Source organism: Elgaria multicarinata, chromosome 6, assembly GCF_023053635.1.
Source record: "Elgaria multicarinata webbii isolate HBS135686 ecotype San Diego chromosome 6, rElgMul1.1.pri, whole genome shotgun sequence".
NCBI lineage: Eukaryota > Metazoa > Chordata > Lepidosauria > Squamata > Anguidae > Elgaria > Elgaria multicarinata.
The window spans coordinates 42,381,761-42,397,185 of NC_086176.1; the positions used below are offsets into that span (position 1 = coordinate 42,381,761).

General features: G+C 40.4%; 1 protein-coding gene across 1 annotated transcript; it reads right to left on the reverse strand.

Annotated features, from left to right (window-relative positions):
* Positions 1 to 4,837: 4,837 nt before the first annotated feature.
* Positions 4,838 to 7,886, reverse strand: LOC134400420 (programmed cell death 1 ligand 1-like). The gene is made up of 3 exons (XM_063128753.1): positions 7,832 to 7,886; positions 6,221 to 6,574; positions 4,838 to 5,253 (listed from the first exon to the last, which is right to left on the reverse strand). Exons 1-3 carry the CDS (start codon positions 7,884 to 7,886, stop codon positions 4,838 to 4,840), a joined length of 825 nt encoding a protein of 274 aa, XP_062984823.1.
* Between the last annotated feature and the right edge of the window lie 7,539 nt (positions 7,887 to 15,425).

Genomic DNA, 15,425 nt, shown 5'->3' on the forward strand with positions numbered 1-15,425 from the left:
AAAGAGCATATAAAACCAATACATTATTAAAATAACAATCAGGGCATCTTAAAATTCTTAGGTTTAAAATTAATTTGGGTAGGCCTGCCAAAAGAGACTAGTCTTTATGGCCTTGTCTCTTGTATATCACAATTTTGTTTTGTGTTTTTAATCTGATGCTGGTCATGGACCCTAATGATAAAGATTGATTGATTGACTATAATCCTGAGCAGATTTGACCGGTAGTCCCTTTGGAGTCAGTGTGACAAGATACGTCTAAACATTTTCAAGATTTCGGGATACAAGTGTTGAGAAAGGATGCAATGACTTTGCTATAGATATCTAATTTCTAACAACAAATTACTATCTCTGCAGGGTAAGGTTAAAAGATACCAAAGGGCATCAGTGTATAGGGATGCTCTAAACCATCTCTGAATCATAGTGTGTTATGCTAAGATGGGAGAAAAGAATAGAATCTCCTTTGAGCGGCTTCGCAAGCATGGCACTAAATCAAACTGTCAGTCTATCTAACTTACTATTGTCTGTACTAAAATGGTAGAGGCTGGCACGCAGCAGGCAGCAGGCAGCACACAGCAGGCAGTACATGTGATGACAACCCATCACTTGTAAAACATGCAAACAGACCCCATATTAATACAAGTAAGATAGCCCATGACCTGGTTTGCATACAATGCTAAACTTTGGTTTATTTAACCCATGGTATTATTTATTTATTTAAGTCATGGTTTGTTGTCCTACTCGAGGTTTGACTGATAGAACAATCTGTGGTTTGTTTTCTTAATCGCTGGCAATCCCTGGCAGTTTCTTTCCCTCCTGCTTCACCGGGGGGGGGAGGGGGATCTACACTACTGCTTTTAAAGCGCTTTGAGTGTGCAGTGTGCAGTGTGTCCTGGGCCCCAACAGTTGTCAAAACTGTTATAGAGCGCTTTAAAGCAGTAGTGTAGATCCGGCCCCTTTTTGTATCCCAAATGCTTTTGCTGCACTGTAGTACTGGCATGTAGAGTTGGTGGGGTTTAACCAGTCTTGACCACTGCCTCTGAAGCCTGGCAAAACAACCCACAGTTTATTTAATTTCTATACTGCCCAATAACTGAAGCTCTCTGGGTAGTTTACACCATTCACAGTTCTGCATTCATGATTTATAATCCAACAACAACAAACCATGGGTTCTTTTTCTGGGTTCTTTGTGGCTAACAAATCATGGTTTGTTAGCATGGCTGGGTTTGCACTTTACAACAACCCAGATTTCAACAACTGTTGAGTTTTTTTTAAAATGAGTTAAATAATCAACGTGTTAGTGTTATGTTTACACCAGGTCTATGTATACAAGCAGTAAGTTCATAACTTTGGATCCAGGCATGGATGTGGGGGGCAGAGCCAGTGGGCATGATCTTTATGCCACCCCCATTATACACGAATCCAAAAAATTGTATTAGAAAAAATTACTATTGTTGCCGGAATAACATTTAGCAAAATTATGCTTTTTGGATTTGCAGAATAAAGAAGGCTGGGTACAATCTTGTAGATGCTTGATGTTGAGCTACTCAATCCCCTTAACGATAATGCAGGACGTATCTGATCATAAGAACTGAGATATTGTGTTTGGTGAAGATGCCAAAAGAGATTCTGAATACATTAAAAATGTACTGTAAATTTGCTATTTGGTATACCCATTAGTGTGTTCATATCCCCAAATATACTGCATGTTATCTAAAGACAAACTGCCTATGCACAAAGGCCAAAGATAGAGTGTTCTCCCATCAAATATCTGAATTTCTTAAAATAAAAATGGGCTTGCCACCCTTTGACTTTCTCCTATTTTCTCGAAGAATCAAACCAATTCTTCCTCAGCCAGTGACAAAAGTAAAAAAAAAAAAAAATGAATCTATACCACTAAATAAAACTGACAACAATGACACATTTTTACCATACACTTTATTTTTTGAAAAAATGAGAGTAAGAGCTTTGTCTGATGAGCGTTTTATCACATGCTCGCAATGGGCCACATGGTTCTTCGTGGGTCATTTTGATGACACAGTGATCCTCCAGTGCATCTCCTGCTCTACGTATTTCCCGGTTTTATCATTGTAAAGTAATCCACAGAAAAGAAGATTTTTTTTAAAAAATAAGACTGTCTTTGTTGGGATTTCCTGTAATAGGTGTTATTCAGATGTATTCTGTTGTATTTTTTTGTTGGCAACCTCTCTTGTATCTGCCTATCTGTAAATACAATAAGAATGAAAATCAAATATTGATATTTAGTTGATCCCAGTCCATTTCCAAAAGTGACACCATAATTGGTGAGATGTAGGTTAATTAAGTGTAATCTCTGTGGGTATCAAAAGATTCAATTTGGGGGCAAAATACATTTGCGTGTGTCTACACTGTCCACGTGTAAATATTTATATATCAATGCACCTCCATTCTTTGTTCTTGTGATCTGGCTTGGGAGCTCATTAGCCATCATTTTATTAATCGGCTTTATTAATCAGTGCTGTTGTCATTTTTTACTTTTGTTTTTTTCTCAAAACATCACCTGAGACATCAGTGTAATCACATGCTCTGGCTACTAACCTAGCCATCATGTGCCTGATGGGAAATTATATGCTTAACACGGATGACTGTTTTGCTTTTTACACAACCAGTCCCAGAACCAGCTCTTGTGAAAACCTTCTGAGGCTTTGCTACATCTACCACTTCCTTTCACAGCAATGTGATACGTTTGTTTTACATTGCTGTCTAGATATTCTCTAGTTGCACAGATGGAACAGGGTGGGATTGGGAAGAGATTTGTGCTCTGGGGTGCCAAAGAAAATATTCGCATAATGATCTCTAAATCACAAGGGGAGGGTCCAGTCAGGGGCTCCTATCTCTGGTCCTGGCAGATCCTGATTTGAGTGGGGAAGGACCATAGCTCAGTGGTAGCGCAGATGTTTTGCATGCAGAAGGTCCCAGGAGGTTTAATCTCCCCACCGCCAGTGTAAATAACACACCCACCAGTCATTTAGTAGATGATGTGAAAGTTCTCTCTCTCTGCCTGAGAACCTGAAGAGCCAGTGGCCAGTCAAGAGACAATACTGGGCTATAGATGGGCAAATCTTGCAGAGGGCAACTTCCCACATCCCTGTGAATGCATTACTAAAAGAAGGGGATGGAACATACTGGAGATCACTTTAGCCCTTAACACTGGGATGGGGAACATGTGCTTTGCCAGATGTTTTCAGACTGCAACTCCCATCATCCTTCACAATTGACTATGTTGATTAGGGTCCCTGAAAGTTGCAGTCTAAAGGGCCACAGGGTCCCCACCACTGTCTTAACATATTTTAACTTGCCACCGTGAAGAACTTAACCATGCTGGCTGTGGGGTGCTGGGAATTGTAGGATTGTTTTCTGTCTAAACATGCATAGGATTGTGCCCAAAATCAGCTGCAGAGAATGGGCTTTTTATCATTAACGCCTGCTGCCTTGTTCTGTGTCTTATCCTTGCTGCTTCTTGCCTTCTGCTTCCCACCCATCCACATGCCTGTGCCTGCAATAAACCTCTCAGTCCTTCCTATCTTTGGACAAGTTGATATTTTTTGTTGCCTGTTGGCGATTGACCTCCACTCACCTGGACCATCTCTATTTTGTGAATTTGGGGCTCCAGAACTTTGCCACTGCTACTGAAAGCCATGTTTTATTAGCAAGAGATGAATCCCACAACCACTCCATACTGAAAAGATGGGCAGAAGCCCCTTATAACTTGGTGTGAAACTATTTCATCCCCTTAACAGATCATGCACTAAGACACAGCAGGGATATTTAACAAATAAATCAAGCTATACCATTTTTGACAAGGCAGCAAAGAGGAGAAATGATCCAAGGATTGCACATATAACCACAGCTATTCGAAAATACAGTCTTCTGTTCATCAATTGTATATCCTGAGAAGAACCTTAGAAATGTACAAAGTATTAGTAAAACAATTCTCTTTATCCATCACCACCATTAATGTAAAGAACTAATTGGCTGGGTTCACATGCTAAGCCATGATGGTTTATTTTCTGGTGGAACCCATTATGGAGTCGTGTGTTATCTGTGGGATGCTTCCACCACCCATGGTGGGGTTAATCCACTCAAACACCCCACTCTTCAGAATGGGCATAGTGGGCTGTTTGCATAATCTATGCCATATAGAGGTTAGCAATCTATCATGGTTTAGTGTTACGTGTGAACCCAGCCACTGTGTGTGCATGTCTGTGTATAACAAAATCTTAACCAAAAAATCTTTTGAATGATTTCCCTGTCATCAGACTAATTTAGACTGATGTACGGAGATGCAGCTCCAGAATTTGCAATGGCAGCTTTTCCTTCATAGTGAATAACAGGTCTTCTGGAGCAATAGGTCTGAAGGTTAAACACTGAAACAACCCACCCATTGTAATGAAGTGGGAGCAAGCAAACATTCTGGCTTCATAGAATCATAGAATCATAGAATAGCAGAGTTGGAAGGGGCCTACAAGGCCATCAAGTCCAACCCCCTGCTCAATGCAGGAATCCACCCTAAAGCTTCTGCTTGCCCACCCGCTCCTGCTGAGTTAAACAATCTAGGAAACGGTGCATCCCTGGGATCTTTATCATGATGTCCAAACCCAGACTTGTAGGTTGTTAGGAAAGGAACAACCCAGATTTGTAGGTGGTTGGGAAAGGAACTCAGACAAACATTCTGGCTTAGTGTGTTGTGTGAACCATTCCTAATCATGATAGCTATAACCACAGTTTAAACACACTCAATAACCATTTGCTGTAAAAGGGTTAGCGGCCTAACCATGAGCAATGTTTGCAAATACATGGATCATGAAGGCACTCTAAACAGAAAGCCAGGATTAGATATCTTCGTGACATGGATTTGCTCAGCATAATCTGTAAAAGAGCCCTTTGTTCTCATGCATCTTGAATAGTGTTTGGAAATTTCACCTGTTACAATTAAAGCAGCAGTTGTGTTCTGCTGAAGAGGTTCATTCCAAAATACGCAATAAAAAGTATCAGTAATGTTTGTGTTGACTCGAAGAGTACTAGTAACATGGTAGAGCTGGTCTGATCCTCTCATGTATGATACATTTGCTTTGTCACTTAAGTCTGCACCATCCATAGTGTGCCAGAAAACTTCTGCCTCCGGATAACCTTCTGACTGGCATGCAAGCTCCCATCCTTTGTGTCCACCTATTGCCTGGACAGGGGTACTGGTTGAGATAATGTTTCTATAAGGAGCTAAAGAAAGAAAAGATTAATTCATCTCTGAAGGGTATAAATGCAGCCTTATGATAATTTATTTATTTATTATATTTCTGTCCAGCTTTTGGACTGAAAGGGCCTTCTTCTGGAGATAACAACCGTCTACTTCCTACCACAAATTATCCTTCCAGATCTGGATTATAAAAAATCTAATCAAAGTGTGGTGTAGTGGCTAAAGTGTTGGACTGGGAGTCGGGAAATCTGGGTTCTAGTCCCCCCTCGGCAATGGAAATCCCCTGGGTGACTTTGGGCCAGTCACAGACTCTCAGCCCAACCTATCTCACAGGGTTGTTGTTGTGAGGATAAAATGGAGGGGAGGGTTATGTACACTGCCTTGGGTTCTTTGGAGGAAAAAAGGCAGGATATAAATGCTGTTGTTGTTGTTGTTGTTATTATTATTATTATTTTCCCTCATGCAATCAACACAGGGATCCTGGATCGTTGGTGGTGGCCCCGTTTCCCAGAATTTGGGCAACAGCTGGGGGCTTTCCAGCTATAGATTATTGTCTTTTGAAACTAATACATTTTCAGCAGCTGCCAAAAACCCCAAGCAGTCAGCACCTGTCTAATTTCTACTGTGAGGGAGTCCCAGAGATGGTGTGTTGTGATACCTAAAGGCCCTGTTGTCATTTTTGCTTCCCTTGTTCTTCTAGGCTTAATTCACACCATCAACCAGAAGGAAACGGCAAGGCAATTGGCAGCTTCCTCTGCTTGTTCTCACTCCGCTGCTGCTCACTCACTGAGGACACGTGAACAGGCACTGGCAGCAAGGAGAAGGAGCAGCAAGGCTAGGAGCTCTTGAGGTTGGCCATGGGCCCTCAGCTGGTCTGTGAACCTCAGCAGATGGCCAACAATGGCAACCCATGACTATACTTACAGACAGAAGCTGCAGTCTGGACGGAATCTAACTAGACAGTGGGATTTTCTACATTAGAATGCTCACCCTTTACATCCAAAGGTAGATATTTGTAGTCAACGCCATCATATTCAACAAGGCAAAGGTAAGTCCCAGCATCGGTGAGCTTCACGCTGGAGATCTGGAGCACAATGTGTCCCAAGCTCAGTTTATCTTTAAACAAAGTGGTTCTATTCTTGAAAGCCCTATCCTGGGACTTAAAGTCTTCTTTCCCTTTGTAAATTTTGTAGACATTTTTATTTGTTTCTTCTTTTTTCTCCCAAACGATACTTAATTGTTCAAGCTTGAATTGGCCATTCACTGGAAATCTGCATTCCATTGTAACGTTGCTCCCATATTCTGCGATAAATGGCGGATTGAACACTTCAACTGTGAACAAAGCTGGAAGAGAGAGAAATGGGAGAAAGATTCTCACTCAAATCCAGATCCATATTGCCAGATTAGGCATTCCTATCATCACTAAGTATCATATGAAGAGGATACCAAGCACATGTTTGTGCCATTCAGAGCACATTTCCTGTGGAATCCCATAACCCAATTAAAAATACCCCCAATCAAATTTTAAAACCTGTAAAGGCCATAAAGGCTACGGGGGCCACACTTTTGGGCACAGGAAAACCTGCAGCTGTTGAAGTTAATGGAAGCAACGTGCTAGCAGTTAAAGGAAGCAATGATAGGGTAAAAAGTCCCACCAAACAAGCACTAGTTCACATGATGGCTGTGTACATGATAGCTACATTTTTCATCAGCCTGACAGCTTTCAGTTTGTAGCAAGGGGAAATACAGTGCAACCACACATTTGGTTACATAAGAAAGTCCCACGGTGTTAAAGAGGCTTGTTCCTAAGTCCGTGTGTATAGGATTAGCAGAAGCCAACCATTTGGGTACCATCTCAAAACACATTGGTATGGATTTGTGGTACTGTGAAAAAGAGGCATGTTCTGCTCATAGTATATGCAATGTGCTGAAAATAAACTCAGGTGTAGTTCAGCTACCAGAAAGCATAAAGTGGAACTGGAAGTCGCACATAAGTCTTCTTTGAGCTAAAGTGATTAGAGAAACATACAGACACACACACAAAAGGGAGGTAGCCCTATAGATGTTAATTCCCTGTAAAATCAATCCTATGCATCACGTTTAGTTGGAAATATGTCCCATTAAATCTCATAAGATTGTTTTCAAGTTCGTGACTATAGAATTGCAGACAGAGTACAAGAAGAGAAAGTATAAGACAGGAATATATGAATGACCGTGCAATATGACATTCATTCACTGCTTACTCTAGGGGGAGATCTGCACTACTGCTTTAAAGCGCTTTATAACAGTTTTGACAACTGTTGGGGCCCAGGACACACTGCATATACAGGTTTCAAAATGTTTTCAAAGCGCTTTAAAGCGCTTTAAAAGCAGTCGTGTAGATCCCCCCTAAAGAATGCTGTGGGGGGGATGCAAATTTATCAATTCTCAGAACTTGCTAGGGGACCTAGTTAATTGTGTCCCCCTCTCTGTTGACAAGTGAACATTGATTATTTGTTCCAAGTATTGTCATTTTCTCTTAAATGTTTTCTTTTTATATCTGTAAAATGTTATATAAAATTTTCACACTAACATTTTGAAAGAATCCCTTCATCTTCTTACCCTTCAGGAAAGAACAATGCGATATGACTATACACATAAACAGCAACTTTTCCATCCTTCAAGTAGAATCTGAAAAGAAATATATAAATCTGTATTTGATGATGTATCAGTGGCGGCTGGTGGCTCCGATGTCAGTGGGGTCATAAATCTGCTTTGGGGTTCAGTCAAAACTATAAAGGAGCTTCCAAAGGTGCTGAACCCAATTTTGGGGATTGGGTTCAGCATGTTGGATAGCTCCTTTAGAGTTCTGACTGGTTCTAACTGAAACCCAGAGTGAATCCACAGCCCCGCTGAAATCGGAGCCACCAGCTTTCACTGCATATTGTCTTAGAAAGGCTTTCGTAAGAACACAAAAGAGCCATGCCAGATGAATTACACCAAAGGCTTATCTAGATGTCTCTCGCGAAGGCCACAAGCAAGTCTTGAGTCCAGTAGCACCCTCCTGCCCATGTTCCCCAGCAACTGGCATACAGCCATTCAATACAATTGAGAGACTCTGTTCCTATGTGTCTGTTGGGTAAATCCAGTTTATGTTTGGGTCCCCTTTACATGCCTCACCCAGGCAGAGGACACATTTTGCATGTCCCTCAGGGATGGGGAACTTCCCCTGCAATCATGGCATTGCTTGAAAGAGCCTGGTGTGCCTGCCGTGCAAGGCCAGATTTTATTTATTTATTTATTTATTTATTACATTTTTATACCGCCCAATAGCCGAAGCTCTCTGGGCGGTTCACAAAATTAAAACCACAATAAAACACCCAACAGGTTAAAACACAATTACGAAATACAGTATAAAAAGTGCAACCAGGATAAAACCACACAGCAAAGTTGATATAAGATTAAAATACAGAGTTAAAACAGTACAATTTAAATTTAAGTTAAAATTAAGTGTTAAAATACTGAGTGAATAAAAAGGTCTTCAGCTGGCGACGAAAGCAGTACAGTGTAGGCGCCAGGCGGACCTCTCTGGGGAGCTCGTTCCACAACCGGGGTGCCACAGCGGAGAAAGCCCTCCTCCTAGTAGCCACCTGCCTCACTTCCTTTGGCAGGGGCTCACGGAAAAGGGCCCCTGTAGATGATCTTAAGGTCCGGGTAGGTACATATGGGAGGAGGCGTTCCTTCAGATAACCTGGCCCCAAACCGTTTAGGGCTTTAAATGTCAATACCAGCACTTTGAATCGGGCCCGGACCTGGACCCGGACCAGATATGCGAAACTGCCCAAGTCAGTCAAGGAAAAAGGAAGTCAGTAATGACTGAGACTCTGATGATGAAAACAGTGAGATAAAATCTAACTCACAATTATACTAAGTTTGAAAATAAAATTAAAAAGGCGTTGAGGAAAGCTCCCCAAAGCTCGGAAGGAAGAGACTATTCTCTGCAATGCTGCTCAGTGCGAAAGCACACATTACTTCTTCCCAAACCCCACATCTATTATGGCCAAACGGCTAAATAAATTTTTGGCAGAATATATAGGAGCAGATCAATGTGGGTTTGTGGTAGGAAGGCATATGCATAATTTAGTGGGTAGAGTTTTAAATGTAATAAATGTAATTAAAAAAGCAAATATTAAGGCAGGTATTATGGCATTAGATATTTTTAAAGCTTTTGATTGTGTGAGCTGGCAGGCACTAAAGAGTATTATAGATAAATTGGGATTTGGAAATAAATTTAAAAATGTAATAGAACAGCTATATTCCCAAAATACGGCGGTAGTGGTGGTAAATGACGGACTTACTGAAAAGATACGACTAGCCAGAGGAACAAGACAAGGATGTCCGCTCTCGCCGGTCCTGTTTGTAATGGTTATGGAAGTTTTGGCGAAGGCACTAAGGGAGGATGAAGAGTTAGAAGGAATTGGAGAGGTAAGGGAAATAAAGTTAAACATGTTTGCGGATGACACTTTATTGACCATTAAGAATCCATTAAGAAAGTTAGAAAGAATTAAATATCAGTTGAGGGAATTTGAGGAAATTACAGGGTTAAAAATAAATTGGTCTAAATCAGAGATGATGTTGTTTAACTATACCAAGAAGGAAGAAAAGGATTGGGAATTTAAGGGAATGGAATTGAAAGTTAAGAATGAGATTAAATACTTGGGAATTAAAATTACAAAAAATTTAGAGAATCTTGAAAAGGAAAATTTAACGAGGTTAAAGAAGGAGGTATTAGAGAAATTGGAGAAATATAAAAGATTAAATTTATCTTGGTTCGGAAGAATAGCCTTAATAAAAATGAAGATATTAGCTAAAATTAATTTTGTATTTAGAATGTTACCTATAAAAATATCAGAAACCGAGATAAAAAGTTGGCAAAATATTATTAATAAATATTGTAATGGAGAAAAGAGAGCAAGAGTGAATAAAAATAATTGGTACCTAAGCCAAAAAAAGGGGGGAATGGGTCTCCCAAACATAAAATTATACTACGTAGCAAATAGATTAAGACATGTTGTAGAAGCAATTATGGGAGTAGGAGATTTATATTGGATGGAAGAAAAAACCATAAATAAGGTAGAGATGAATTTGGAGAATGTTTTTTTTAAAGACGGAGGAAGAAAGTGGGTTGGAAGTATAGATAATCCACTCCTGAGGACTCAATGGGAAATTTGGAGTAAATTTAAAGGGAAGCTGCTTCCGAGCAACTCTCCCTTAGCACCGATAATAATGTTAAAGAATTTCCCAGAGGATCTAAAGGGTAGATTATGTAAAATATTAAAAGAGAAAAATAAAATAAGATTAAAGGATTGGGTAAGAGATATTAAAACAAGAGAGGATATGGAAAATTTGTTAAAGGAGAAGAAGCTATCTTGGCTAGAATATGGTCAATTAGAGCAATGGAATAAAAAGTGGATTAAAGATAATAGAATGTGCAGAAAGATGACGAGGTTTGAAGAAGTAGTAGTAAGTAAGGAGGAAGGGAAAGGAGGGAGTATAGTTTCAAAAGGATTAATGAGTGAAATATATAAAATATTGTTAGAGAAGGAGTTTAGAGAGAATACAGAGAAAATGGTTTGGGAATCAGATTTGAAGATACAAATAGGGCGACAGAGCTGGGAGGGACTATGGAAACAAAGAGTGTTGAGAAGTTTATCAGTAAGAATAAAGGAGAATTATTTTAAAATCCTATGGAGGTGGTACCTAACCCCGGTTAGATTGAATAAGATAAGTGATCAGCATTCAGCAAATTGTTGGAGAGGTTGTGGGGAAAAAGGAACGTATTTACATATGTGGTGGCAATGCAAATATGTACAAAGATTATGGAAGATGGTGTTCTCAGAAATTGAAGAAATAGTGGGAATGAAAATAGAACAAACACCAAAAATAGCATTGCTGTCACTATTTGAAGATATAAAGTGTGGAAAAGGAACTATAGAGCTGATATCGAATTTGTTGGTTGCAGCACGACTGATGGTAGCTAGGAACTGGAAGGTCCAAGGGGAATATACTATTGAGGAATGGTACAAAGAAGTATGGGACATAGCCATTAATGATAAACTGACATGTAATATTAAGTGGAGAAAAGGCGTAACTAAAATAAATGAGTTCGAAGGAATTTGGAAACAGTTCCTAGTGTTTGTGTTTACTAAGGGAAGTGGGAAACCACCAGCAGAAGAAACGATTAGATTTTGGACTCAAGAATGATCCCGAGGTGGGGGGTGCACTTTTATGTTAAGAACGAAGATGTTGTAGTATGATAAGGTATATGTAATAGTTTTTGATATTTGTACTCAACAATCATTCAATATGTATGCAGCAGATATTTGATGTTTTTCTTTTTCTTATTGTGTTTTGTTTCAGTTATATTTTGGTAATGTTTATCTATGTTTATATAGTGTTGAAAATGAATAAAAATTTAAAAAAAAAAAAAAACCATTCCAGAGTAAGTGCAGGGACGATGATCAGAACTGAGACTCCAGCTCAGAGACAGGTGGGTTAACCCTTCCCTCCCCCTTCTGGATTTCCCACCATCACCACCACACATTTGCAATATATGTTACTAAATACTGATTCCATGAAGAAATGTTTTTATTGAACCTAAGGCATTTCAGAACAGAGTTCTCTTTCACCAGGGACAATCTTACAAATCCTGGGAATAAGCTAAGCCAACTCCCCCCGCCCCCCAGTGTGCTCCCCATTTATTTTCTGTGGATTCACTAAAAAGGCCTTTTCATCAAAGGAGAATCCAATATGCAATTCATAGCATCCTGCAGCCAAGCATGCCTCCTCAGACATATAGCAGCTGCCATGGACTTTGAGCTATAGTCAGTCTTGTGTCAGGATCTATTAATTTGCTGCTTAGCCAAGTGGGAATACCTGAGCCAGTTCTAAACCTAACAACTTTGCCATTCACAAAATCTGCTCAGTGAGCTTTTCTACACAAGGCTGTTAATCGGCTGTGTATACTTTCAGTTTTGTCGCAGGGTTGTGATCTGAGCACTACACGAGGAGTGTTTCTTTTCCTGCTTTTTTGCTACATAAACTCTAGGTGGCACTGTGATATAGAGAAATTCACAAGAGGAAATCATGCTTTCTCTCACTTTCACAATGAAATGCTGCATTTTCCGTGCTCTAAAAAAACCAAACCTGTTGAAAGTGCTGATTTCTAGACTTTGAGAAGAATATTAAGGGTGTTGGGACATAAAACTCCAGAACATAAAACTCCACTGGATCCAACAGCTGCTGGCCAAACCTGATTAATGATTTAATCCCAAGGAACCTGACTTAGGCAGCTGTTTATCTCCTGCAGGAGCTGAATTCTCAATCAATGTCTGCATTTAGTCTCAGCTGGCTTTTAAAGCAGTGTAGTGGCAACATAGTAGCAGGGAGAGAAAATGATGGGGGGTGGAGGGACAGGAAAGTGCTGGCACAAAGAATATGGACTTGTGGTTCACTCGTGGTTAAGAAATTACCCACTTCCTGCTTATAGTATTCCATTTTCCTTACCTCAAGTGGGTTTAGTATATGCGCATTGAATGACTGATGTTGGATGAAACAGCAGCCTGACTATCTGGGAAGTAATCAAACCTCACTTTTAAAGGATCTGTAAAAAAAAAACTTTCCCCATTGGTCTGAATCAATGGAAGCATGGAATTAGCAAGGAACGCTCTTAGTGGTACATATGCTTAGAAGAATTGCCATGCTGGGTCATCCCAAAGTACCAATCTATCCCTATTCTCTGTCTCCAACAGCAGCCAGCCAGTAGGATGGTTCTGGGAACCTCACAAGTAGGGCATGGTGATTGGATGGGGGTTAATATTTCCTGCTTGTGCCTCAGCACCTGCTAATCAACATCTGTTAAATAGTCTGGGATCAGGATACATTAAGAACTATCTCCTCCATATAAATGTGCCCAGGTCTTGAGATCAATATCTACAGCCCTGCTCTCTGTCCAACCACCATCAGATGACTGGTGGATGGGTACTGTAGACAGGGCCTTTTTTGTAGTGGCACCCAGAATATGGGATGTCCTCCCAGGGGAGATCTGCTTTGTCCACAATTGACTAGTTTTTACAACAAAGTTTTCACTTACTCCATCAAGCACATTGCCATTGAATCATTATGATTTATTTGATGCTCCTTAAACAGTTAAAAATATATAAAAGCAAATGCTATATTTTATTTGGCTCTCTGAATATATATATATATATATATATATATATATATATATATATATATATATATGTTTTATTCTGGTTTATTCAAATTGTAAGCAATTCTATTGATTATCACTAATAGAAAAACAGGGCATTTTTTTTCAAATAAATAATCAGAGGTTTACTGATGAGCTTCCTTTCCAAGCTTTTATGCCTAATATCTGTTGACAGGTTTATGATAATTAGAGAAGATATAATATATAGGAGCTAGTTGTTGATTCACATGTGGCAGCTACCCCAAAACACTGTCCTCACAGCAGAGGAGGTGGAGAGGGGGTGCCTGGGGTTACTTAGCAAAGGCCAACCTTTGCTTATGTTTATTTAGGGCTACCTTCGTTTGCTAACCCATAGGGACTTTTCACACAACATGCTAACACACACTCCGTGGTTGAATGTAGGCTGTTATTGAAGCGTGGATTGCTTGTTAATCTGTGAGATAGTGCATTGTCTGAACTCAGGACATTTTCCACAAGGTGGCTTGTTAACCATGTAGTGTGGCTTATTCTTCTTGAACAAGCAACCTTGAGAAACCATGGTTTGTTGTGTTGTTCAAGGTGGTTAACAGACCACTTTGCGGAAAATGTCTTAGATTCAGACAACACGTTAATCCATGGTTCAACAACAAACCATGAATCAGCAACAACACACACACTCAACCACTGAGTGTGGGATAAAGTCTTGTGTGAACAGCCCCATAAAGCTCTGGAAACAGTTTGTTCCACTAGCCTTTGTGGGTGGTGGGAAGATGTCTAACAGAATTAACAGAACAGGCCCCAAAAGAGCTATTTTACAGCATGAGCTTTAAGGGGTTTGAATTATCTTACACCAGGCTTGCTTGTTGTTACTTACTGCAGTTCAAATGGTGGTACCTTCACCTGACTCTGTCAAGAAAAGACTGTCTGACAAATTGGTTCCTGGAGTCCACCATGAAGGTAAATGGGTCTGAAGATGCAGGCAAGATATCTTGCCAGTGCTGCTAATGCCCAGGGGCTGCTTCCAGAGTAGGTGAGCTCCTTAGACCCTGAGCTTACCACAAGCATCTGCTCTTCCTTCTGTTCCTCCTGTGGAAAGGAGGGAAATTAAAACTGGATGGACAGGAAGGTTTCCAAAGGGGTCCTGCCCTCTCCCCCAGCTGGTGTTCCTTACCCTCACTGTTGGCCATGTCATGTGGGTTGTTTTCAGGATGGTGCCAGAGAGATGGAAGGGCCAGCAGACGCTCCTTACTTTAAAACTTGCCAATAGATGAAAGCGGTCGAGAGCTGCCTAATTACCTCACCAGGTGCAGGTTCTCATGATGTCCGAACCAGGCAGGGGTGGTGGTGGCTGTGGTGGCTCCAAAACACCACAGCCACCCCTAGAATAAGCCATGGGTTTCAGAGAAGTTTGTAACCCACCCCAGCCACCCACTTTCACCAGGTTCGGATATCACAACAACCCAACCCAGTGAGGGTAATTATGCTAATTAGGCAGCTTGTGCCCAGCGTGTGTGGGGAGGGAAAATTAGCCACCATGGCTTATATTTCCTGTTATTGTGAGAACCCAGTCAGGGACATGCAGATATATGTGCCTCTGCTAAGGGACCCCATGACAACAGCCTTACAAGTCACCCGTCCATCTCTGAGCGGGATACATTCTCATGAGATGTTTTCATACACAACCAAACTGATAAGTGGACTTCCTCTTGCACTACCACTCAACTTCTCCTGAATCTTAGAATACCATGAATTCTCCGGCGTCCACCCCATTTCCTTCCCTGTTATTATATCTATGTTACATGATGAGGCAAAAGTCTCCAAAAATAAACATTGTCTTTGATTTCATTGAAAGAACATTTTGGGGAAAAAAACAAAAAAAAAAAACGCCCCACAATTCTCACAAAAAGATATTTGTTTGAAATTGCATAAAGGAGCAAAGTATTTATTTCCTGCACTCACTCAGCT